Source organism: Melanerpes formicivorus, unplaced genomic scaffold (genome assembly GCF_026170545.1).
Source record: "Melanerpes formicivorus ecotype bairdi unplaced genomic scaffold, bMelFor1.0.p_v2 SCAF_10, whole genome shotgun sequence".
Classification (NCBI taxonomy): Eukaryota; Metazoa; Chordata; class Aves; order Piciformes; family Picidae; genus Melanerpes; species Melanerpes formicivorus.
Window position 1 is genome coordinate 10,131,328 of NW_027142362.1, and position 26,357 is coordinate 10,157,684.

Genomic DNA, 26,357 nt, shown 5'->3' on the forward strand with positions numbered 1-26,357 from the left:
GCAAGCAGGAGGACCGACCGCCACAACAGCTCCCTGGAGAACATCCCCTGATGGTTTTTCCAAGCATGGTGCACTCCTTTCCTGCAAGCTTTCCAGCAGTGCCCATCTCCACAGGGCTGGAGCAGGCCAAGATCCAACATTTTACCCTCAATAAGCTCCAACTTCCGTGGTGGGCAGAAACACCTCCAGCGAAATGCTCCTCCCCGAGGCGACGAACCCACAGCAGCAGCAGCAGGCTCCAAAGGAGGACGTGGTCTCACAGGCACCCTGGTCCAGGCAGCAATACTCCAGCCTGCTGATGTTCATGAGGGAGGTCACAGCCTTGGCATGACCCCAGCAGACAACATAGCTCCACCACAAGCAGCTGCAGGAGACAGGCAAGGTCCCCACCAGAGCAGAAAGTTGTTGGCCTCCTCTTTCCTTCGAGGCTGCCGGCAAATACATCCATCCACCCAAAGGCTGGTCCCACAGGGGGCTGAGCACCCCCAGCCCCTGCAGCACCCCCCCAGCTCCAGGGCAGGGCTTGGAAAGCAACATCCAGACACAACATTCCACTGTGGCAACGTTTCCAGGTGGTTGTCTCCTCTTTGGCAGGCAGGAACCCACGAGCAGAATCCGTTGGGAACGTCTCCTCCCCGCGTATCTCCGAGCTGGAGCCTCACCCCTCCTTGCCCAGCTGCCCACAGCTCCATGGGGTAGTGAAGATCCAACCTCAGGGCTGCAGAACTCTATCCAGACCCTGCTGAGAGGAGCCCCATGTCCCAGCCAGGGCATTGGCATGAGAAGGAGGTGACAAGCTGATGGTCCCATCGCACATCCTGGAAGGTTCCCAGGCTCCACTCTTGGCTCCCTGTAGACATCTCCACCATCCTTCCCAGCTGCAGCAATCCAAGGGGGGTGTGTGTGTGTGTTGATGCTCATCCCTCCTGCACAGAGCTCAGGAATCACATCCTGGAAGCTCCATGGAAGGGGATAAAAATCCAGCTGGGACTCCATGGATGCAGCAATGCTGCTGGCTTGGTATCTTCTCTGCTGGCAAACCCACCTCCCCTCCCCCCCCCCGCCCAACCCTTGAGCCCTACCCCGAAAAAGGGGGGATTCAAAAAGAAACAAACATCATGCTGGGGGAGAAGAGGCTGCAGGACCTCTTTGGCCACCTTCACCACTCAAAAAAATCCACTCCTGAACCCCCTCCCCCCCACCTCAGCTGATGGCAGGGACAAGATGGGGTGCTCAAGTCTAAGCAGGTTGGAGGTCCTGGGGAAGACTTGGACCGGTCTACCAGGAGCAGAGGCTTTCCCACCATCTCCCCAGCATGCCTGAGCTGAAGGACAAGCTCAGAGCTGCTCAGGATGCTGCACTGGGGCTTCTCTTGTGCTGGCAGGACCCCAAACTGGACTGAGTTCCCTGCACAGCCCAAAACATCAGCCTGGAGCTGGATGGTGCTGCTGGAGCAGAGCAGCTGCAGCCTTGGGGTACTGCAGGCATTTATTCAGTCAGGGGGGTTGGGTCCAGTGCTGAGCTTCCCAGGTCAAGAGAAAAAAACAAGGAGCTACTGGAGAGAGTCCAGCAGAGGCTGGGAGGGTGCTGAGGGGCCTGGAGCATCTCTGTGAGGGGGAAAGGCTGAGAGCCCTGGGGCTGCTGAGCCTGCAGAAGAGCAGCCTGAGAGGGGATCTGCTCAGTGCTCAGCAAGAGATAAAGGGTGAGGGGCAAGAAGATGGGGCTGGGGTCTTGTCAGTGGTGCCCAGGGACAGGACAAGGGGCAATGAGCACAAACTGGCATTCAGGAGGTTCCACCTGAACAGCAGAAGAAACTTGTTTGGTGTGAGTGTGCTGGAGCCCTGGAGCAGGCTGCCCAGAGAGGTTGTGGAGTCTCCTTCTCTGGAGAGCTTCCAACCCCCCCTGGCCATTGTGATGCTGGGCAGGCTGCTGTGGGTGCCCTGCTTTGGCAGGGGGGCTGGACTCAGTCTCCATCATTGTATGATTCCAAGGTGCAGTGGGGCCATCAGCATCACCCAGCCTCCATGTCTGGTTGGAGATGGCCTCAAGCTGCACCAGGGGAGGTTTAGGATAGGCAGTAGGAAACATTTCTTCACCAAAAGGGTCACTGGGCAATAGCCCAGGCTGCCCTGGCAGGTGGTGGAGTCACTATCCCTGGAGGTGTTTAAAAGGTGTTTGTTGAGGAGCACTGGGACAAGGTCTGTGAGTTGTGTACAGGGAGCTGTTAGGTTATGGTTGAACTCAATAAATCACAGATTCACAGAATGGTTTGGGCTGGAAGGGGCTTTAAAGACCATCCAGTCCCAACCCCCAGGCCCAGGTTGCTTAAGGCTTCATCCAACCTGGCCTTGAACACTTCCAGGGAGGAGGCATCTCTTCTTCACAGAGAGAGTTGTTAGCCATTGGAATGTGCTGCCCAGGGAGGTGGTGGAGTCACCATCCCTGGAGGTGTTCAAGAGGGGACTGGATGTGGCACTTGGTGCCATGGTTTAGTCATGAGGTGTTGGGTGACAGGTTGGACTCGATGATCTCTGAGGTCTCTTCCAACCTTGGTGATTCTGTGTCCCAGTGTCTCACCACCCTCACTGGAAAGACCTTAATGACCTAAAGGTCTTAATGATCTTAAGGATCTATTCCAACCAGGCCATTCCCTGCCCTCTGATCAGACATGGGAGATGCTTTCCTCTGGGGATACCTCCATTAGGTGCCAGGCAAATATGGAGGGGGTGGGAGGGGAGATGAAGGAGGATACGAAGGAGGTTCCAAGGGAGGCGGGGGGAGGCTGGCAAGGAGATATCTGGTATGCAGAGTGGTTTTAATTGGATTATGTCCATCATGCTTCATGCCTTTGTTCACAGATTTAATGGTTCACCACTTAAGTTCACCACTGGCGTTAAATTTAGTAAAGTAGTCTAATCATTTCCAGAGCTCTGACCAAATCAAGGGCTCAATTTCACACAAGCCTGAGGAGACAATGACCTAGATGCATAAAATTAACACTTCTTGACCTCAAAAAGAGGCAAGGAACCAACCAAAAAAAAAAAGAAGAAAACCCACCCCCCAAAAAAAAAAAAGCCCCAACCCCAAGGAAGGGCTTAAAGAATCAGCGTGGGGCTTAGCGGCCATGGGCTGGGTTGGCAGCACCTGCACGTGGAGAGGTGGTGTGGTGGACAAACAGTGGCCTTGCCTCGCTTGGGAGGGATGGCAGGGGACAGCAAAGCCACTCAGAACACCCCTGTTGGTAGCTTGTCACTGTGGGACAGGTGGGGGTCTCAGAGTGCTGGTTGAGTCCACTTGAGAGGAAGCAAAACCATCAGCCCTATGTGAGCAACCCCACCCCCAAACAGGAGAAGTTTGCCTGGTGGAACAAACCCCAAATCTCCCTTGGTTTCGTGTCTTGGGGGTGCACCAGGCACCCAAGGGCATGGCCCCACCACCCACACCAGCTCAGCATCCTCAGCAGAGCATCTCAAAGGCATCAGTGCATCCCAAGGACAATCAACACATCCCAAAGACAAGCTCCACCCACCAAAGAGCAGGGCTTGCCACCCTCCTGCCACTCTGGGTCCATCCTTTGATGTGATGCCAGAATGCTCCCCTGCTGCCAACCCCACCCCAGGGTTCCCCCAGCTCATGCTATCTGATGGGCTTGCAGGAGATAGGAGCTGATCAGCCCTACCTGAGTAACCCCCAAACACAAACAGGAGAAGTCCTGCCTTGATGGAACAAAAACAAACCCCCAAATCTCTCTTGGTTTTGTGTCTTGGGGGTGCACCAGGCACCCACGGGCATGGACCCACTGCCCACACCAGCTCAGCATCCTCAGCACAGCATCTCAAAGGCATCAGCGCATCTCAGAGGCAAGCTCTACCCATCCTCATCTCCCAGCAGAGCCCAGGGCCCCACTTGCCACCCTCTTGGGCCCATCCCTTGATGCCGTGCCAAGCTGCTCCCTGCTGCCAACCCCACCCCAGAGCTCCCCCAGCTCAGCTCCCATCTCCTGGAAGCTCCTCAGGCAGAGCGATTAAACGCCTGGCTGCTTGATGATGGGACCCGGCTCACTCTGAGCCCAGGAAGCAATTACCTTGAAAATGGGGGTCATGGGCCCTGCTCGTTACCTTAATTGAATTCCAATATCTGCCTCCAGCTGCTCCTGCCTGCCACTTCAAGCTGCTCATCAAAGCCAAGCACCTCGTTGGGCTCCGCCACAAAGTCTACCTCCCCAGGCTGCTGGGAAGGGCTGAGGGGCAGGCAGCAGAGCTGCAGACACTTCACTACCCCCAGGACAGACCCACCAAGGCATGCTCCCATGGCTGCATTTGAGGTGCAGGCAGCAGAGTTGGAGACACTTCACTACCCCCAGGACAGACCCATCAAGGCATGCTCCCATGGCTGCATTTGGGGTGCAGGCAGCAGAGCTGCAGACACTTCACTACCCCCAGGACAGACCCATCAAGGCATGCTCCCATGGCTGCAATTGAGGTGCAGGCAGCAGAGCTGCAGACACTTCACTACCCCCAGGACAGACCCATCAAGGCATGCTCCCATGGCTGCAATTGAGGTGCAGGCAGCAGAGCTGCAGACACTTCACTACCCCTAGGACAGACCCATCAAGGCATGCTCCCATGGCTGCATTTGAGGTGCAGGTAGAGCTGGAGACACTTCACTACCCCCAGGACAGACCCATCAAGGCATGCTCCCATGGCTGCAATTGAGGTGCAGGCAGGAGAGCTGCAGACACTTCACTACCTGCCACCCCTAGGACAGACCCATGGCTGCATTTGAGGAGACACCCCTCACTGGTCTCTACAGCTCCCTCAAATGGTCTTGGAGCCAGGTGGAGGTTGGTCTCTTCTCCCCAGGAACAAGCAATGGCACAAGAGGAAACTGCTTCAAGTTACCCCAGGGGAGGCTGAGGTTGCACAGGAGGAGCAATTTCTTCCCCAAGTGCATTGTCAAGACCTGAGGCAGGATGCCCAGGGAGGTGGTAGAGTCAGCATCCCTGGAGATGTTTAAAAGCCACATGGATGTGGTGCTGAGGTGTGGGGTTCAGTGGTGGTGGTGAGGTTGTGAGCTCTAGGTGAGAGGTTGGACTTGATGATCTCAAGAGGTCTCTTCCAGCCTCGACAGTTCTATGACTCCTCCTCTAAAGCCACCACCACACAAATCCCACCGGGAGGCTTGAGGGTTGGACTCAATGATCTTAAGAGGTCTTTTCCAACCCAACCAGTTCTGTGATTCTAGGAGGGGATGGCAGCTGCCTGCGTGGATTTCCTCAGCCCCTCCATTTCCACCTAGCGCCACCCCTACAACCAGGAGAGTGAAGCTAAAAGCAAGTGAAGAGCAGAGAACCACAAAGATCCTTGAGGAAGAAGTGCAAAGAGTTACTCAAACATCATTAAAAAAACAACAAACAACCCCAAACATCAGCATGGGGAACAGCAAACCCCAGAGGAGCTCCAGAGCCACCTCCTTCAGGACACTGTTGGGGGATGCTGATGGCCCAGGGCTGAGGCAGCCTCACCACAGAGGAGGGATGTTGCAGGAGTGAGGTCATTACAGCAAGTCAAAAAACACAAAGAAATCCTTCCCCCCCCCCAAAAAAAAAAAAGAAAAGCCCCAAAAGAAATGGTGCAACCTTAAACTTCACCCCCCCAAAGATCTGTGAAAGAGGAAGAGGAAGAGCCCAGTAAGACAGGAGTGGGTAAAGTCAATGCATGGAACAACAACTCCAGCAAGTCTACAGCACATTTCACATCAACAGCACACACAGAGACATGCCTGGGCTCAGGGGGCTCTGGTTGGGGGGGGAGGGGGGAAGGTGGGGAGCTGATGGGCATGTGGATCACCCCTCCCCCCCCCTCCCCCAACCACTCCTCAGTTTGATGGAGAGCAGAGGTTCGCAGGTAGAGAGCACAAGATCTGCGCATTCCTTGAATGGGTTGGGTTGGAAGGGAACCTGAAGATCATCTAATTCCAACCCCCCCCACCCCTGCCTTGCCCTGGGCAGGAACACCTTCCACTAGAGCAGGGGTGCTCAAAGCCTCATCCAACCTGGCCTTGAACCCCTCCAGGGAGGGGGCAACCAACCAATTTAACTGGTGGAAGCTGCTGGGGGGGCTGCCGCCCATCGCCTCCTTCACTGCTGGCTTAGGGGAAAGTATTTGGTGGGGGTGGGTGGTGAGGGTGGTTCTGGGGTGGGGCAGGGGGAGTTGTGAGCCATCCCCTCAACCCCTCCTGAGCTCAAGATTGTCTCTGGTCATGGTAAATGATAGGAATAAAAGGGGTATACACACGGTGAGAGGCAGATTGGGAAGTCCACGTACCCCGATGATAGCATTCAACTCCGTCATTGTCACTTGCTTGGCACGCTCAACAGCTTGTGCCACTTGCTGTTGGTGCTGTGGGGACAGAGGGGCAACAGGCAGCTCAGAGGTGGGCATGAGGATATCATGTTGAGCCCTAACTCCCCCTCCAGAGCTGGTGGTCCCTTATTTCTGATCTATCTTTTGCCCTCGGGAGTAGAAACCCAGCTGCATCTCCCTGCTCCTTGGAGCTCCAGCAGCCCTTTTGGCTCCCCAGCTTCCAGCACAGCCCCTTATAGCATCCCAGACTGGTTTGGGAGGGAAGGAACCTTTAGAGGTCCTCCAGAGCTGGTGGCCCCTTAGTTTTATCTATCTTTTGTTCTCAGCCCCTTATAGCATCCCAGACTGGTTTGGGTGGGAAGGAACCTTGAGAGGTCACCCAACCCACTCCCCTTGCAGTCAGCAGAGATACAGAACCACAGAATGGTTTGGGATGGAAAGGACCTTAAAGATCACCTAGTTCCAGCCCACCTGCCATGGGCAGGGTCAGCTTCCACTGGACCAGGTTGCTCAAGGCCCTGTCCAACCCAGCTTTGAACAGCTCCCCAGCATCTGCTGCTAGAGCAGGTTGCTCAAAGCCTCACTCAACCATGGCCAAAGTCCCTCTTCTAGCAGAGCAAGTTGCTCAAAGTCTCACCCAACCATGGCCAAAACCCTTGTGGGGTCCAGCTCTCCCCACTCCAAGGCAACCTCACATCCCCCAAAGGTTGGCTTGGCAGGAGCAGGGAACCTCTGGGAGCCCCCCAGGAGAAGCAGCATCTTCCATCCTTACCTCTTGTGACAGAAAAGGCATGATCTGGGCTAAAATGGTATTCAGTCTTTTAGCAATTTCTGTCTGAAAGAAAAGAGGAAGAAGAAAAAGCAACAGTCAGCACCCAGCAACCTCCCAGGGTCTGCAGGGGGCTTCCCAGCAGCAGCAGCAGCACCATATCCCCATCCGTCCATCCATCCATCCACCCCACCTCCATCCCTATCCCATCATCTGCCATCAGCTGCTGCTGCTCCCTGAAAAGGCTGGATCATGTCAGACCAGTTTTGTGCCTTCATGTGGCAGCCTCCCCCAGCAAGCCCCAGCAGCTCAGCCACAAACCAACAACGGCAAGCTGTGGTTTCCACAGCATCTCCATCAGCTGGGAAGAGCAGCTTCCTCCAGTGACAACCCCAGCACAGGGAGCCCCAAACTGCTTTGGGAGGGAAGGCACCTTGCAGGCTCATCCAGTCCAACCCCCTGCAGTCAGCAGGGACAGCTGCAACCAGAGCAGGCTGCTCAGAGCCCCCAACCTGACCCGCAGTGGTTGCAAGGATGGGGCAGCTCTCATCTCTGAATAACCTGAGGGTCTCACCACCCTCAGGGTCACAAATGTCTTCTAACCTGAATCTCCCTCTTTTAAAGCCATCACTGCTCATCTTGTCACCAAACTCCCTGATGAGAAGTCTATTCCCCACCACTGAAATGGGACCAGGTGCTCTCCCTGGAGCCTTCTCTTCTCCAAGCTGAATGACCCCAGCTCTCTCAGCCTGGCCTCATAGCAGGGGGCTTCCAGCCCTCCCAGCATTATTGTGGCCTCCTCTGGCCCTGCTCCAACAGGTCCATGTCTCTGCTGTGCTGAGGACTCCAGAGCTGGCCCCAGCCCTGCAGGTGGGGTCTCAGCAGAGGGGCAGAATCCCCTCCCACCCTCCCTCTGCTGCCCACACTGCTGGGGATCAGCCCAGGACGTGGCTGGGAGCACTCAGTGACAGCTCAGCTCCAGTTTTGCACCCCCAAGTCCTTCTTCTCTCCATCCCTTCACCCCCAGCCTGTGTTGATACCAGGGGCTTGCCTGAGCCATGCAAAGAGCAAACCTCCTGCTTGGGATGAGCCAACAGCCTGGTACCAGCAGGTTCCATCCTACCCCACACCCCCACCCACAGACGGCACAAGTGGAGCTGCTGGGATCCTAGGAGTTAAGTTCAGCTGCTCCCAGCCTGGGCAGCTGTGAAAACATCTCTTTGGTCCAACTCAAACACAGCCATGAGGATTCAGAGCCACAACAATGGCCAGAGCTGAGCCCTGGCAGGGAATCAAACACCCAGCAAATTCCTTCCGCCAGCCCCAGCGGCTCCTTATCAATAACACAAGCGATTAACCAGGTCTTGCTCCAGCTTCTCCATCAGCTAGGTGCCTCCTCCCCTGATGGCCAGCAGATGGTTTCCCACTCAGAGCCTTCCTTATGGTCCTCACAACATCCACTCAACCCCAAGGAGTCACTGCTCAAGGAATCCCCAACCCCACCCCAAGGATCCTCGCTGCTCAGCCCAAAGCAGCCCTGCAGCAGCTCTGATGCTGGATCCCAGCCCCAGTGCAGGCAGAGACTCCATGAGAAGCTCTCAGCTCCATCTGCTCTTATATACTCTAAGAAGGAGCATCCAAATATCATAGTTTGGAGGGGGGGGGGAAAAAACACCCAAGAGATTCTGAAGAGCTGAACAGTGGGGCTGGGGCACACTGGTGTTACTACAAGACAAGCTCAACAACCAACATGCTCCAAGATGACCACAAGCAAGAGGATGCTTGGAGAACCTCAATCTCCCCCAGCCTAGACTCACCCTCACAAAGGCAACCACCCTCCAGAAAGCCCAAATCCCCCAACACTCAGGGACCTGCTGCAAGGGGTCCTGCAAGCCACCCACTTGCTGCTCCTGCAGCACCTTCACAGGAGCATCACCAAAGACATTCCACAGCAAGAGGGACATTCCTGGCCATCATCTTTACAGAAAGCATCCCAGTGATCCCAGTATCCCAAAACTTCTCTCTTCCAGGAGGCAGAAGACATGCAGAGCAGGGGGGGTGGTGCTGAGTCCAGACAGAGGCATCTGGAAGTGATGACAGTTTGGACTCAGGCTCCTCAGCTACAGCTAGATGAGTGCTGTGGCCACCAGGATCATCATGGACCCAAAGTAAAAGCAGGGCTGGACCATCCTGGACCCAAAGTAAAGGTGTGGGATGGATCACCCACATCTCAGAGGGTGCAGGCCTGGATCATCATGGACATGAAAGTGAGGATGGGAGGTTGGATCATCATAGATCCAACAGTGAGGATGCAGGGTTGGATCATCATGAACCTGATAGTGAGGTTGTGGAGCTGGATCATCCTGGACTGGACAGAGCAGGTGAGAGATTGGATCATCCTAGACCTAAAAATCAAGGATGAAGGATGGATCATCCTGGACCTGATGGTTAGGATGCAGGGTTGGATCATCCTGGACCTAAAAAGCAAGGATGAAGGCTGGATCATCCTGGATCTGATGGTTAGGATGCAGGGTTGGATCATCATGGACCTGAAAATGAGATTGTGGAGCTGGATCCTCCTGGACTGGACAGAGCAGAGGAGAGGTTGGATCATGCTGGACCTAAAGAGTAAGGATGAAGGATGGATCATCCTGGACCCGATGGTTAGGATGCAGGGTTGGATCATCCTGGACCTGATGGTGAGGATGAGGAGTTAGATCATAAGGGACCCAAAAGTGAGGGTGAAAAATGGATCATCACAGATCTGACAGCAAGGCTGTGGGATGGATCATCCTGGATCCAAAAGTGAGTATGCCAGGCTGGGTCATCACCAGCCTGACAGCAGCGGTGAGAGGCTGGATCGTGATGGATCCAAAAGCAAGGATGGGAAGCCAGGTCATCAGAGACCCAAAAAGAGGGGATGCAGAATGGATCACCACAGATCCAGCAGTGAGGATGAGGGAGCTGGATCATCACCAAGCCAATGGCAAGGGTGCAGGGCTGGGTCATCCTAGACCAAAGGAGGAGGATAGGAGATGGAGCATCCCAGGCCCAACAGTGAGGATTCCAGGCACGGAAGCACTGACTGGGCTCTAGATAAGCAGCAGCTCCATTAAAGATTTATTCCTTCAGATGGATTTGGTTGGAGATTAGAAGATACTTCTTGGCTGAAAGGGCTCTCTCAAAGCCTGGAACAGGCTGCCCAGGGAGGTGGTTGAATCCCCATTCCTGGTGGTGTTTGAAAGAGGCAGGGATGTGGTGCTGAGGGACATGGTTTAGCACCAGCCTTGGCAGAGTGAGGGCATGTTTGGACTGGGTGATCTCAAAGGGTCTTCTCCCATCAAAGCCACTCTGTGGTTCTGTGGATTTGGGATGCAAAAAGCACTGGACACATTGTTCCTCCAGCATGGATGCTCCTTGTCAGTCCCCATAAATTCTAGCTCAGATCCAATCCTTTCTGGAGGTGAAGACAGTGGTGCCAGCATGAGCTGTGTGTCACAGAGGTCCTTTAGGTGTAACAGGAGGGGAAAAAAAGCAGCATCCAGAGGCCACCTTGGTGGAAGAGGGATGGACAGTGCCAGGTTGATGGCATCAAGTGGCAGGACTTGATGATCTTAAAAAGTCTTTTCCAAGCACAGTGGTGAGTTTTCCCTGGATGGCTTCCATGCTCCAGTCCAATCCTGCCCCAGCTTCCACGGGTCTGCAGGAAAACTCCTTGCTCTGCAAAGAGAGACCTTCCCACGGGGTGGACTCGGAGCAAGGAGATGTTAGATGTCCAAAACATTAAGGTGACAACCACAAGGCTTCCTGTTAATACAGGATTCAAGAACCCTCAACTATTTCTTGGCTTCAGCTTCTCCCAGTCCCCAGCTTCTTAAACTCCAGTTGTCCCCATTAAAAGTTTAATGAGGGGCAAAACAGGATCACTCCAGCACGACAGGAACAGAGGAGGGTTTCATGCCCAACACCTTCCCCATTAAAAAAAAAAGGGCTCATTCATCACCAAGCCCCAGAGCAGCAGAGCCCCCATGAGCTGCTCCTGCCAAGGAAAACCTCCCTTCCACTGCAGGTTGCCATGGCAATCCCAGCCTCCTCCACATCCCAGCTGGACCCGAGATGGGGGCTGCAAACCAGCCACAGAGAAACGACCTGGCGTGGGGAGGGAGGGGGGGAAGAGCTGCAAAGGGCACCCCAAGGGAGGCACCCCCTGATGGGAACACCTCCTGGGGTGTTCCCCTTGAGGACATTTAGAAAGAAAAGCCAAATACAAAGAAAGGGAGAAAGAAAAAGGCAGCATTTTCAGGTGTGAGAAGAGCTCCTGCAGTGACCTCCTTGCTCCCCATCCTGATCTCTCTTTCCAGTCCCCACCACCATAGGTGACTGGAGGGACCTCTGGAGATCACTGAGGCCAACCACCACCACCAAAGCAGGATCACCTAGGGCAGCTCACACAGGAACACACAGCCAGAGGGGTTGTGAAAGTCTCCAGAGAAGGAGACTCCACCACCTCTCTGGGCAGCCTGCTCCAGGGATCCAGCAGCCCTGGAAGTTTCTCCTCATGTTGAGGTGGAACTTCCTGGGTTCCAGTTTGTGTCCATTGCCCCTTGTCCTATTCACAGGACACCACTGAAAGTCTCCAGAGAAGGAGACTCCACCACCTCTCTGGGCAGCCTGCTCCAGGGCTCCAGCAGCCTCACACCAAAGAAGTTTCTCCTCCTGTTGAGGTGGAATTTCCTGGGTTACAGTTTGTCCATTGCCCCTTGTCCTGTCACTGGGCACCACTGAACAGAGACTGGCCCCTTCTTGACACAAGAACACCATCCTGGTGTCCTGGATGGTCCTGCTGGAGCAGAGCAGCTGCAGCCTTGGGGTACTGCTGGAGTTTATTCAGTCAGGGGGGTTGGGGATTGGGTCCAGTGCTGAGCTTCCCAGGTCAAGAGAAAAAAAACAAGGAGCTACTGGAGAGAGTCCAGCAGAGGCTGGGAAGGTGCTGAGGGGCCTGGAACATTTCTGTGAGGAGGAAAGGCTGAGAGCCCTGGGGCTGTTGAGCCTGGAGAAGAGCAGCCTGAGAGGGGATCTGCTCAATGCTCAGCAAGAGCTAAAGGGTGGGGGGCAAGAGAATGGGGCTGAGCTCTTCTCAGTGGTACCCAGGGACAGGATAAGGAGCAATGAGCACAAACTGGAACTTAGGAGTCTCCACCTGAACAGCAGGAGAAGCTTGAGGGTGCTGGAGCCCTGGAGCAGGCTGCCCAGAGAGGTTGTGGAGTCTCCTCTGGAGAACCTCTAACCCCCCCTGGCCACTGTGATGCTGGGCAAGCTGCTGTGGGTGCCCCTGGGGGAGCAGGAGGGCCGCACTGGATGATCTCCAGAGGCCCCTTCCAACCCCAACCACGGCGGGATGCTGACGGTGGCTTGTTAAAAAGGGCAACGAGTCAGGACAAGCTGAAATCCCAATTAATCCCCCCTCCAACCCTCCCCAGCCCTGCCAAGAATCTGACCTGCTGCTGGACAAGCAGCACTTCTAGGGTGGTGTTTCGGGGAAGGAAAAAAAAACCCCCATAGCAGAGGAAACATCTGCAGCGGCGATAAATCACCAGCGCCAGAGCTCTTGGCCACGGGCTGGCCGTCCCTGTCACCCGCTCTTAAAGCGGCCAGGGCTGCTACCAGCACCCAAAAGCACTTCAGGGCACGGAGAGCAGCTGCTGGAGCCGAGTCAAGAGCCGGGCAGGGGCGGCAGAGCGGTGGCATGGTGCTAAACCCCCGCGGGCTGGCTCTCCCCAGCGGCTCCGGCTCCGCGCCCTCTGGTCTTTACACCTGGACGTGGCAGGGGGAAGCTCAAAAATAACCCCTGGCAGCGATGGGAGACGAAGAGCAGGGCTGGAAGGAGCAACCACCCCGAGCCGCCACGACCTTCCTGGGCAACCTGATGCCCTCCTCTCTCCCCGGAGGTGCTCAAGGCTCCAGCAACCTGCTCCAGCGGGAGGTGTCCCTGCCTCCCGGGGCAGGGGGGTTGGAACTGGGTGATCTTCCAATTCCCTTCCAACCCAAAGCATCCTCTGATTCTATGAAGCCTTGAAAGCAGGGTGAGGGGCTGGGGAGGGAGCCTGCACCCCCATGTGACACCCTGCAGAGGATGCTCTGGGCAATGGAGATGTTTGTTATGACAGACATGAACCTTGGTCACAAGGGAAAGAGAGCTGCAAGGGATAGGATAGGGTAGAATGGACCAGGTTGGAAGAGACCTTCAAGATCATCAAACCAAATCTATCATCCAACACCATCTAATCAGCTAAACCATGGCACCAAGCACCCTATCAAGTCTCCTCCTAAACACCTCCAGTGATGGTGACTCCACCACCTCCCTGGGCAGCACATTCCAATGGCCAATCTCTCTCTCTATGAAGAATTTCTTCCTCACCTCCAGCCTAAACCTCCCCTGGTGCAGCTTGAGACTGTGTCCTCTTGTTCTGGTACTGCTTGCCTGGGAGAAGAGCCCAACCCCCACCTGGCTACAACCTCCCCTCAGGTAGTTGTAGAGAGCAAGAAGGTCTCCCCTGAGCCTCCTCTTCTCCAGGCTAAGCAACCCCAGCTCCCTCAGCCTCTCCTCACAGGGCTGTGCTCCAGACCCCTCCCCAGCTTTGTTGCCCTTCTCTGAACACCTTCCAGCACCTCAACATCTTTCCTAAACTGAGAGGCCCAGAACTGGACACAGGACTCAAGGTGTGGCCTGAGCAGTGCTGAGCACAGGGGCAGAATGACCTCCCTGCTCCTGACCCATCACTGTCCATCCCTGGGTTTGTCCCACTACCCTTGGACAGGACCCCATGAGAGAGGACCAGACCCAAACCCCTTCAACACGTGGGAGGCTCTGGGACCAGCACTCAACCACGTTGTGGGGCTGGAGGAGTTTGTAGGAGCCAGCCCCATGGCAGTTTCTTCCAGAGCAAGCTGCAGAAAGCAGCTCAACCACGTGCATGGAACCCAGATGGCTTCATAGAATCCCGGGATTGTTTCAGTTGGAAAAGACCTCTAAGATCATGCAGTCCAACCACCCACCTAAGACCACCATGGCCACTAAACCACGGCCTGAAGTGCCACCTCCACACAGCTCTTGAACACACACCCCCCAAGGAGGAAAGCAAATTGGTTTCCAAGCACATCACAGAAGAGATTTTGGGCCCCAGCGGATTCCAGCTCCCACCTCCTCTTGCTCATTGGATTTAAAACGGTGGAGACAAGGTGTTGAGCACACAGCATGGCCCATCCAGCCCTTTCTCCTCCTGAAAACACACCAAAGCCTTATCAAGATCTTCCCCCCAGCCCCGGAGCAATGCAACTGCAAAAGCTGCCAAAGGTGATGGTCCTTGGGATGCAGGAATGTGGCATCAGCATCCTCCCAGGGTTCACTTAAGGCTCCCAAGGAGAAGCAGCCAGGCACAGAAGATTCCAGGGAAGAAGCACCTGACCCCCAATAGCACAGCCCCCAACAATAACTGAGATGGATCCAGACCACCACAACCCACCTCAGGTGTCCTGTTGCCCTCCCTCCCCCTCCTCCACCTCCTCATCCCTTCGAAGAGAGGTTTGGAGGCAGAGAAGGAAGGAGGAGGAGGAGGAGTAAATCACACCAGCAGTGAAGCACCAGAAGCATTTGTTGAAACCAGGATATTGTCTCTTTAAGGACATGAAAATAAGGCCCTTGAGCAGTGTGGTTCTCACTCCCAGCACACAATTATGGGTACTTTCAGCTGTCTACCACCATTTCAAGTGCTCTCTCCAACCAGGCTGTCAATGGCATGTTGAAAGCTATTTGTGGCTGCTATCGTTATTAGCAAAGTGGAGAGCTTCACTGATGAGAATTCAATTCGGGAAGGGGGGTGGGGGGTGGGGGGGGAAGGCTGCTGGAGGGCTGGGTCACAACCCCTCATTACAGAATTAGCACCAGAACCAAGGTTGAGGGGGAGCAGAGCTCACTCAGAACCTCCACCCCCCTCCCCCCAAACCCAACTAAGGTTCTCAGAAAGCACACAGGGCTCTCGAAAGCCAGCTGGGAGCCCTCACAAGCCAGCCAGGAGCCCACAGAATCCAACCAGGAGTCCTCAAAAACCCTCACCCAGGACGCCTAAAGCTTCACACAGGGGGCCCTCAAAGTCGACACAGGAACACTGAAATCCACAGGACACCCAACAATCGACCCAAGAGCCCTCAAAAGCCTGCACAAGACCTCCAAAAGTCCACACACAACCCCTCTAAACCCAGCCAGGATCCTTCAAACTCCACAAAGGACAATCAAAACCCAGCCAGGAGCCCTCAAACCCCACACAGGCATCCCAAAAATCCACAGGACACCTCCCCCCCCCCCTCAAACCCCAACAATCCACAAAGGATCCTTCAAACACCACAAAGGACCACCAAAACCCAACCAGGACACCCCAAACTCCAGCCAGGGCCTCCAAGAATCCACACAGGAGCCCTCCAACTCCAACCAGGAGCCCCAAAAAGCCACACTCCAAGCTTTAAGTGTTTGAGCACCAAACCAAGATGTGGAGAGCTCTCAGTGATAAAAAAAACACCCCACCTGACACCAAGGTCGTCCTCTCCAAGAGTCCATTTCCTCATGGAGATAAAAGAACACAAAACTCCTCCCCAAAATACACCTAAACAAAACTAAACAACCAAACAAAACCATGAAATAATGAAGTTTTCCTTTTGGGTTCCTTCCTTCCTCCCTCTGATCACTTTATGATGGTCCAGGGAGCCTTCCTTCCCCTGGTCACACCCAGTGCTGGTCCAGAGAGCCTTCCTTCCTCTGGTCACATCCAGTGCTGGTCCAGAGAGCCTTCCTTCCTCTGGTCACATCCAGTGCTGGTCCAGAGAGCCTTCCTTCCTCTGATCACATCCAGTGCTGGTCCAGAGAGCCTTCCTTCTTCTGATCACATCCAGTGATGATCCAGAGAGCCTTCCTTCCTCCCTCTAGTCACATCCAGTGCTGGTCCAGAAGGCCTTCCTTCCTCTGGTCACATAGAGTGATGATCCAGAGAGCCTTCCTTCCTCTGGTCACATAGAGTGATGATCCAGAGAGCCTTCCTTCCTCTGATCACATCCAGTGACGTTCCAGAGAGCCTTCCTTCCTCTGATCACACCCAGTGACGTTCCAGAGAGCCTTCCTTCCTCTGATCACATCCAGTGACGTTCCAGAGAGCCTTCCTTCCTCTGATCACATCCAGTGACGTTCCAGAGAGCCTTCCTTCCTCTGATCACACCCAGTGATGCTCCAGAGAGCCTTCCTTCCTCTGGTCACATAGAGTGATGATCCAGAGAGCCTTCCTTCCTCTGGTCACATAGAGTGATGATCCAGAGAGCCTTCCTTCCTCTGATCACACCCAGTGATGCTCCAGAGAGCCTTCCTTCCTCTGATCACATCCAGTGACGTTCCAGAGAGCCTTCCTTCCTCTGATCACACCCAGTGATGCTCCAGAGAGCCTTCCTTCCTCTGATCACATCCAGTGATGCTCTAGAGAGCCTTCCTTCCTCTGATCACATCCAGTGATGCTCTAGAGAGCCTTCCTTCCTCTGATCACATCCAGTGATGCTCCAGAGAGCCTTCCTTCCTCTGATCACATCCAGTGATGCTCTAGAGAGCCTTCCTTCCTCTGATCACACCCAGTGATGCTCCAGAGAGCCTTCCTTCCTCTGATCACATCCAGTGATGCTCTAGAGAGCCTTCCTTCCTCTGATCACATCCAGTGATGCTCTAGAGAGCCTTCCTTCCTCTGATCACATCCAGTGATGCTCCAGAGAGCCTTCCTTCCTCTGATCACATCCAGTGATGATCCAGAGAGCCTTCCTTCCTCTGATCACATCCAGTGATGCTCCAGAGAGCCTTCCTTCCTCTGATCACATCCAGTGATGCTCCAGAGAGCATTTCTTCCTCTGATCACACCCAGTGATGCTCCAGAGAGCCTTCCTTCCCCTGGTCACATCCAGTGACGTTCCAGAGAGCCTTCCTTCCTCTGATCACACCCAGTGACGATCCAGAGAGCCTTCCTTCCCCTGGTCACATCCAGTGATGCTCCAGAGAGTCTTTCCTTCCTCTGATCACACCCAGTGATGCTCCAGAGAGCCTTCCTTCCTCTGATCACATCCAGTGATGCTCTAGAGAGCCTTCCTTCCTCTGATCACACCCAGTGACGATCCAGAGACCCTTCCTTTCACCACATCCAGCTCTGATCCAACGATCCAAGCAAAAAAAGCAGTGCAAAACGAAACAAAACAAAAACCCCACACCAGGAAAAGACCAAATCCTGGAGGTTAAGAATCAAACTGACCTTTAAAAAAAGAACTGAATTATTCAGCTTAAACAAAAAGAAAAGGAAGAAAACTTCCTGAAGCTCTGGGGAAAGCTGCTCCCAGGATGCAGAGCGTGCTGATGCAAGGAGCTATTTGTTGCCTTTATATATCCAACCAAGCTGGGTAGTCACTTCCTAAATATTTCCTTGCATATGGAATTGTTTATGAGACTCCTTATTTATATTTTTTTCTCTCTCCCCCCCCTCAAAAGGGGAAAAAAAAAAAAAGAAAGAAACCAAATGAGGAAAAACAAAAAGAGAGAGGAAGGGTAAGGGAAAAAAAACCCCAAGCCAACCACCAAGCCCCCACCAACCAAACCCACCCCAAACATATGCAGATGCTTAATATGCAGCGTGGAGGAGATAATCTGTTATATAAGCCCAGAGCCAGACAATCCCTTTTCTTTCTCTCTCTCTCTTTTTCCCCCCCCCTCCCTTCCCCTCCCCTCCCCTCCCTCCCTCCTCTTCTGAGCTTCTGAGATGAAGTATCCATCAATGTTTGTCTCAAGCAGATGTAATCACAAGCAGTCAAGTCTGGAGGGCAGGACACCGCATGAATAATTCAAGCACTTCAGTCTCTCCCTCGATTGTGTGCAGATAAACACAAGTCAACCGCTAAACAGGTCAGCTGAGAAAACTTGTTTGTTCAGGACCAGCCACCCTCAACCAGCTGCAATTACCACCCAGATGCCTGGTTGTGGGTTTGTTGGGGTTTTTTTCCCCACACACCCCCCCCCTTCTCCCCCCACCCCTCCTTCTCTAAAAGGTTTGTAATTTTCAGCCCTCCCCCCTCCTAAAAAAAAAAAGAGAAAACCCTCCCAGCATCCATTTAAGCCCAGCCCTCATTCCCCCCCCCCCCCCCCCGCGGCTTCCTCCTCCTGAAGGATGCTCCTCCAGCATCCCACCGCGGCAATTAAACCACCAGACAGCTTCACCTCCTCCAACTTCAACCTTCCCATCACCACCCTCCCTCTCCCCACACCGCCACCTCCCAGCAGCAGACACGCAGCGTTACGTCCCCAGGAACAACTTCCAAGCCCAGGCAGCGCGGGGGTGGGGGGGTTGGAATCAACCGGAGGCGGCTTTGACCTGCCGCGATGTGCGAGGCGGTGCCGGCGGGGATGGTCCCCGGGCGAGTCACACCGACCACGCCACCCCGTGGGAAACAAGCAACCCTGCCAAATCCCGGGTCAAAGAAAGGGCTGAGCCGTCTCAGCCCGGGCCCAGCCCCACGGGCAAAAAATCGCCCCGAGCTTCCTCCCTTGGTCACCCTCAAAACCGTCACCGACGGTCGGGCGCCGCCGCAGGGGACGGGACCTCGCGCGGGTCCCAGGGAAAGAGCAGATGGTGGAAGGCTCCCTTTGCGCCGCGATGAAGACAAAGCCTGGGATGGAGGGGCTCAGCCCCCCCAGCCCCAACGCTCCTCCCGTGGTGCAAAACCATCCTGCAGCGCCAAAGCCTTCATCCCGCGGCGGAGAAGCATCCTGCGGCGCGCAGCCAACCGTCCCGCGGCGGAGAACCGTCCCGCGGCGCGCAGCCAACCGACCATCCCACGGTGCAAAACCCTCTCTCAGGTCACTTTTCTTTGGTTGCACTTGGTGGCAAGCACACTGCACATCTTGGTCCAAGAGCAACTGCTTCCAAAGCTTCAACAGAGAGGATAAGCTCCACACCTTCTGCTGGATCTTTGCAGCATCTCCCCAGAGCGGAGGACGTCCGAGCAGGTGGGTGGCGAGAAGCGTTGCCCTCTCCCAAGAGCAGCCAGTTACTCCAAATCCCTTGGGCTCTTCTGCAGGCTCCTTCTTCCTCTGGATGCAGGTCAAACAGGAGGTGATGGGCTCCCCCACACGAAGTCACCAGGGTCCCAAGCACCAACCTTACACACAGGGACGCTTCTGCCCTCACCAAACCACGGCCGAGGTCTCCATGAGCCACAGCCTAGCCCCATGGGTCCCTCCTTTGCATGAGGGGCTGGAGCGACTGCACAGCCACCCCTGGAGCTTCCCACAAGGACTCTTTTGTCCAGGCTGGAGCAATTGAAGAGAAAGAGGTTGGGATTATCCGCATGGAAGGAGATATTTTCACAGAACTGAAGACTAATCAGGAATTATTTTTGTGGCCCTGGGATTACCAAGCCAAAAACTAAGAGGGAGGAGGGAGGAAGAGAAGAGCAAACTCACAGCCACACTGCTAACAAAGTGGGAGAGGCACCTGGTGGGGTGCAGATCTGGAAGGGGGTCCTGGGGTGTGGAGGTGGAAGAGGCCTGGGATGTGGAGGGGCTCAAATCTGGAAGGGGGAAGAGCCCTGAGATGTGGAGGGGCTCAAATCTGGAAGGGAGAAGAGCCCTGGGATGTGGAGGGGCTCAAATCTGGAAGGGAGAAGAGCCCTGGGATGTGGAGGGGCTCAAATCTGGAAGGGAGAAGAGCCCTGGGATGTGGAGGGGCTCAAATCTGGAAGGGGGAAGAGCCCTGGGATGTGGAGGGGCTCAAATCTGGAAGGGGGAAGAGCCCTGGGATCTGGAGGGGCTCAAATCTGGAGGGAAGGAGACCTGTGATCTGGAGGGGCTCAAATCTGGAGGGAAGGAGACCTGTGATCTGGAGGGCTTCAAATCTAGAGGGGCTCAAATCTGGAAGGGGAGAGCCTTGGGATCTGGAGGGGGAGAGCCTTGGGATCTGGAGGGGCTCAAATCTGGAGGGGGAGAGCCCTGGGATCTGGAGGGGCTCAAATCTGGAGGGGCACAAAGGGTGATGCTGCTCTTAAGACCCAAAGAAATAAATAACCAGACAACTAAAGCCCCAAACCCGAAAACCTAAAAACCCCCGAAGCGACCTTTCGGAGCTGCAGGAAGCTGATTTGCAGCTGGCAAGGTTGATGTCAACTCCCATCTGCCTGAAGTTCTTAATGAGAACTCCTTCTAAAACCAGTAAGCAGCAGCAGCAGCCCAAATAATCAGGTCTAATCTCAAATAATAACTTTATTCCTTTAAGTTTTACCATCATGTGCCCAGCCTTTAGGCTCTTTAACGATAATCTTATCAAGGTAGCACACCACATTCTGCTCTGGCCTCTCCTAGATTTTTTTTTCCCCTTCAGGCAAAGTTACATCTTAGAGAAGACTCCATCCCAAAAAAAAAACAAACCCAAACCCAAACCCACAACCCAAATGAAAAGCACTGAATGTTGCTTCACTCTTTCCAGATGCAAAGGCAAATTGAGCAACACAGCAGCGAGGTATCAGCATCCCTGAAGATAATGCCCTCCCCAGGTCTCATGCTACAGCAGGGTTGTGACCTCAGAAACAGTCTCCTTGTACCAACAATAAAACCACAAAGGAACAGCAGCAGCAACAACAACAACAGGAAAAAAAAAAAGCATGGAGAGAGAAAGCATCCTGCCAGTGTTGGGAATGTGCTAGTCCAGGTATCCAGCTTCCAGGCTGGAAGATAAAGTTGTTTCCACCTCTTGCTGTTCAATCACACTGCTCAAAAGTCAGTGTTCTGTAGGATCCCAAAATGGTTTGGGTTGAGCAAGGCCCCTAAGCTCACCCAGTCCAACCATAGCCTAAGCTCTCGCTCTCTCTCTCTGTACACAGCTCTTAGACCACAGAATCATACAATGGTTTGGGTTGGGAAAGGCCTCTAAAAATCCCAAGTCCAAGCATCAGTCTAAGACCACCATGACCATTAAACCCTGTGGCAAAAGTCCACCTGTCAGTCTAAAGCCACCATGGCCACTAAACCATCTCCCCAAGTGCCATGGCCACAGGTTTCTTGAACACCTCCAGGGATGGTGACTCCATCACCTCCCTGGGCAGCCTGTCCCAATGCCTGGCCACCCTTGCAGTGCAGGAATGTCTAATGTCCAACCTAAACCTCCCCTGGTGAAGCTTGAGGACATTTCCTCTTCTCCTGTCACTTGTTCCTTGGGAGAGGAGACCAATGGGCACCCCACACCCAGCTCCAAGCTGCTTTTAGGGAGCTGTAGAGAGCCAGAAGGTCTCCCCTCAGCCTTCCTTCCTCCAGCCTGAATACTCCCAGGTGCCTCAGCTGCTCCTCACAAGCCCTCCAGACCCTTCACCAGCTTCCCTGCCCTTCTTTGGGCCTGCTCCAGCACCTCAACATCCTTCTTGGAGTGAGGGCCCCAAAACTTCCCTAAACACAGGCAAATAAAGGCCATTAAAACCATCCCCTAATATCAACACTGAGCCACAAGCCTGGGAGCCACATCACTGCCTTCACTCCTCCCTCCACTCAGTGCAGCCAGAGTCTGGTTTAGTCCAGGTTGGGAAAAGGGGCAACAGGTCATCCATCCATCCACCCACCAATCAATTAATCACATTAAATCAATCAATCCAATCCATCCCATCCCATCCCAGTTTCTCCCTCCTTGAACTCACTCACCTGTTTGTGCATTTCAATATTCAACCCATAGGACATCTCGTAGTACTGGGAAAGGGGGGGAGAAGAAGAAAGAGAGAGCCAAAAACCCCCAAGTCAACCAAAGCTCAGCATTCATTTCACAGCAGATTTGTTGGGTTCATTTTGGGGTGGTGGTGGTGTTGCTCTACTGTAAAACCAACCCTCCAAAAGCAACCCCCTGGCCTCAACTGGGCTTCCAGTAACTGAGCAGACAAGGATAATCAGGTTCCTTCCTAATAAGCAGATGTTCTGTGGGGGATGAACTGGTGTGCACACAAGGAGGGACACTCCTTTTTTTTTTTTCCTCCCCTTTTCTCCTCCTAAGCTACTTAGAAAAACAAAAGAGGTGCAGATCTGGGTGACAGGCGTCTGCACAGCCCTGGCAGAACAGGTACAGCCCAGTAAGTCTGGCCAAAAACCCAGTTTCTCACTGGGAGGGGAGGAGGAGGAAGGGGGTGGTGTGTGTGTGTGGATTTATTTCCCCCCCACACCTTGCTTCCCAGTCCAGCAGGGCTTGGGGATCACCTTCAGTTCCTCCCTTCACCCTGGAAGAACTGGGTGGTGGGAGCCCTTAACCCACCACAAGCACAAATCACCCCACTTTGGGCCACAAAAACAGAGGGGTTTCAGCCCAACTCCTTCCTTCCCACTGGGAAAATGGGGTGGTGGAAGCACTTAACTCCCCACAAACACAAATCACCCCACTTTGGGCCACAAAAACAGAGGGGTTTCAGCCCAACTCCTTCCTTCCCACTGGGAAAATGGGGTGGTGGGAGCCCTTAACCCACCACAAACACCAATCATCCCAGTTTGGGGACCAAATCCGGGCACAGAAATAAAGGGGAGGTTGGGGCAACAAAGAGCCCAGGATGGGAGGGGATGCTCCAGGAAAGACAGTCTGGGGACCCAACCAAACGCCCCAGGGGGACTCCCAGGGTCACCTTCTGCTACCCCTAGGGTCACCCCCAGCATGCTGCCCCCGTGTCATGCATCACACCCCCCCACCCCCCCCCATCCCAGAGTCACCAGCAACACACAAAAGGGCTAAGATCAAACTTGGCAGCCAGGGGAGGAGTGAGCGAGCAGGGAACCTTCTCTCCACCCCTAAAATGGGGGTGCCAAGGTCCTTGGGCTAGCAGCCAGATGTTCCAAGGGGGTGTCCCTTTGTGTGTGTCTGTCCTCCCCCCTACTCCAGCTGGGTTAAGGCCACTCAGAGCTTGATCTGATTAAAGTCTCTCACCATAACATAATGGCGCTGCATCTCCGTCTTCTCGTTGGCCAGTTTATCATACTCCACTTTCAAACTGGGAGGGGAAATGGGGGGGGAGGGGGGAGGATATATGAAAAAAGAGGGGTGAGACCCTGTGAGCCACACCTCAACGTTGTCCCCTCCCCACCCCAGCCCCAGGGCTCACCTGTGGTACTGGGCTTGTAGGAACTGGAACTCGTCCTTGATGCGGTCGCAGGATTCGGCTACAGTGAATTTGAAGCCCGGTTGGCCCGGCTGGTGAGGAGCCTGGGGTGGGGTGGGGGGGGAGGAAAAGTGCTTAGCACTGAGGGGGGGGGCATGTACTGGGGGAGGGTGTAGGGGGGACGACACTGGGATACGCTGGGTGCCAGCCCCAGGGCGTCATAGCGGGGCTGGGGTGTGGTTAGTGGGACTCACCAGGACGTACCGGGGGAGAGAGGGGTGCTGGGGTGGGTAGAGGGGTGGGGGGCCACTAAATACTGCGCCTGGGGGGGGGGGGTTGTGGCAGGGCTAGGGGTATGGTTAATGGGACTCACTGGGATACACTGGGAGAGAGGAGTGTTGATGTGCATAGGGTGGACACCAGGTGCCACCCCCCTCTAGGGGGTCATGGAAGGACTGAGGGGAGGGCGGTTAATGGGACTCACTGGGATGTACTGGGACAGAGGGGTGCTGGGGTGGGTAGGGAGGAGACTGGGTGGTGGTCGGGGGGTAGGCAGTCAGGGCAGGACTGGGGTATGGCTAGTGGGACTTGCTGGGATGGAGTGGGACAGAAGGGTGTTGGGGTGGGGGGGGGACACGGGATACTGGTCCCCAAGGGTCATGGCAGGGCTGGGGGTGCAGCTACTGGGACTCCCTGTGCTCACCAGCACCGGGGAATGTACTGGGAAGGGGGTGCCAGGGGACACCAGGGGAAAGTGGGTGCTGGTCCTGGCGGGGGTCATCGCAGGGCTGGGGTGTGGTTAATGGGCTCGCTGGGATAGAGTGGGAGAGAGGGGTGTTGCAATGGGGATGGAGAACACCAGGTACCGGTGCCAGGGGGGTCATGCAAGGACTGGGGGTGCAGTCACTGGGACTCCCCGTGCTCAACAGCAGGGGATGAACTGGGAAGAGGGCGTCGGGGTTCACCGGGTGCCACTCCTGGAGGTGCGGTTACTGGAACGAGCTGGGATATACTGGGACAGAGGGATGTTGGGGTGGGGAGGAGGGGACCGGAGCACAGCGGATGAAGGGGGTTGTCGGTGTAAGGTTGGGTAGCGGGGAAGGGGGGGGGAAGGTGGTTGGGGGGGACACCGGGACTCACCGGGTGCCGGCCCTGGGGGTACATGGCAGGGCTGTGGGGCGCGGTCACTGGAACCAGTGGCGCCGTTCCTCGTTACTGGGATCGCTGGTGGTGCTGGTGGTGCCCGCCGGCCACGGAGCGTTCCCGGAGAGACCGAGAACTGGAACAAAGAGAGGAGAGGAAAGTCCGTGCGGGGGGCGGAGGAGCGGGGGTGGCGGGGAAAGAAAGGGAGGCTTTGGGAGGGGGGGTGTGGGGGTGAGGTAGGGGGGGTGAGGGGGAGAAACGGACCCGGCCACCATCGGGGAAGGACTCTGAGGGTCCCCGCTTGCAAAATAAAACCGCTGGGGCCAAAAGAGGGGACCCCCCCACACACACACCTCACCCGCTTCCCCTTCCCCAAGATTCCCCGGCTCCATGGGGGTTCCATGGGGGGCTCCGCGGTGCTGCGCGGTTGCTGAGCTTCCTTTTTCCTTACACACCACCCCCTACCTCCCCCCCCCCAATAACATCCTCCCCCCCCCCGGTTTCTTCCGTTCTCAGAGAAGAGGGGGTGGGGGAAAAATAATTAATTAAAAAAAAAAGAATTAAAAATGTAAATAGCATAAAAAAAAAAAAAAACAACAAAAAAAAGCGAAATGATTTTTAAAGTGAAATTAAAAAAAAAAAAGAAGAAAAAAACAAATCGAAAATAAGGTAAACAAAATATTTGGGAAGAATAAATTAAAAAAAAATTAATTAAAACCTCAAAAAACAACAATTAAAAAAAAAATTTACCGATCGTTAAAAAAAAACCAAAATAAATAAAATTAAAAGCACCAACAAAACGCAACCAAAACAGACAGGGGGATGGGGGGGGGAGGGGGGGAAGGTTAGGGGGGAGTAGGAGGGTATAGAAAGGTTAGGGGGAATAGGAGGGGTATAGGGGTTTACGGGGGGAGGGATGGTGGGGTTTGGGCGGGGGGCATAGGGGGGGGGGGATAAGGGGGCTGAGGTGAGGGGTGGGGGGGGGATGGGAGGGGGAGAAGGAAGGAGGATCCCGCGGTAATTCCTGCTGCCAGGAAGAAGAAGCAGCGGGGGGGGAAAAAAAAAAAAAAACAAAAAGAGGGGAAAAAAAAAAACCCAACAATTAGAAAAACAACCAAAAAACAAGGAGGGGAGGGGGGGGTTAGGAGTGGGGGGGGGGGGGGGTAGCAAAGGCAGGAACTAACGCCGGAGCACGACGGCCATGGAGGAGAGGAGGAGGGGGGGAGAAGGCCGTACACATCCGACTTCCCGGGAGCGCCGCGGACATGCGAAGTGCGAACGGTTCCTCCGCCTTTGCTGCTGCTCGCTGCCGCCGCCGCCGCCGCCGTTTCCCACCCCCCACCCCCCCCCAAAGCCTCCTGCTGCTGCTGCTGCTGCTTCTTCTTCTTCTTCTTCTTCTCTCTGCTGCCCCCGGTTCAGCTCCGTTCCACCGATCTCGCCGTAACTCCACAAGCCATGATGGGTGCTGGGTGCTCCGGTTTAAGGTGCGTGGGGGGTCCAATCCCGTATCGAAAATAAAGGGGGGGCTCTAAACGGAGCCCCCCACCCCAGGGGTGAGGCAGAGCCCGGAACACGCGGTGCAGATCGGTTCGCTCTCCGCTGCCTCCACCGCTGCTGCTGCCGCTGCCGCCGCCGCCGCCGCTGCTGCTGCCGTCGCCGAAGCGTTCGGGAGCCCGGGGTTGGAGGAGGGGGGGTGGGACACGGACGGGGAGGGGGAAACCGAGCGAACAAAACCCAGGGCGGATCTTTTTGCTTCGCTGACCAATAGGAACGTGAAGAGCCCACGTGGGGGACAAGAAAAGAGAGCGGTGATTGGTGAGTTGGCGGTGGAGACGTCACAATGGCAGCTTGTGTGTGGTGGAAGGGAGGGGGAAGAGGGGCGGTGGGGAGGCACGCCCCTT

At 55.1% G+C, this 26,357-nt stretch overlaps 1 protein-coding gene across 9 annotated transcripts in view; it reads right to left on the reverse strand.

The window, feature by feature from the left end:
• Positions 1 to 26,106, reverse strand: part of TLE3 (TLE family member 3, transcriptional corepressor) — a 45,425-nt gene extending 19,319 nt beyond the window's left edge. For 3 of the 9 annotated variants that reach the window (XM_068143575.1, XM_068143577.1, XM_068143573.1), the window contains exons 1-7: positions 25,641 to 26,105; positions 24,454 to 24,592; positions 23,317 to 23,417; positions 23,142 to 23,205; positions 21,884 to 21,928; positions 7,138 to 7,200; positions 6,297 to 6,401 (exon numbers count right to left, since the gene is read on the reverse strand). In XM_068143575.1, coding sequence (XP_067999676.1) covers positions 6,297 to 6,401; positions 7,138 to 7,200; positions 21,884 to 21,928; positions 23,142 to 23,205; positions 23,317 to 23,417; positions 24,454 to 24,477 — 402 coding nt within the window. In that variant the 5' untranslated portion in view covers positions 24,478 to 24,592; positions 25,641 to 26,105. Of the gene's footprint in view, positions 1 to 6,296; positions 6,402 to 7,137; positions 7,201 to 21,883; positions 21,929 to 23,141; positions 23,206 to 23,316; positions 23,418 to 24,453; positions 24,593 to 25,640 lie in introns of all 9 variants that reach the window. The other 6 variants (XM_068143582.1, XM_068143579.1, XM_068143580.1 and 3 more) reach the window with 4 other exon arrangements.
• Between the last annotated feature and the right edge of the window lie 251 nt (positions 26,107 to 26,357).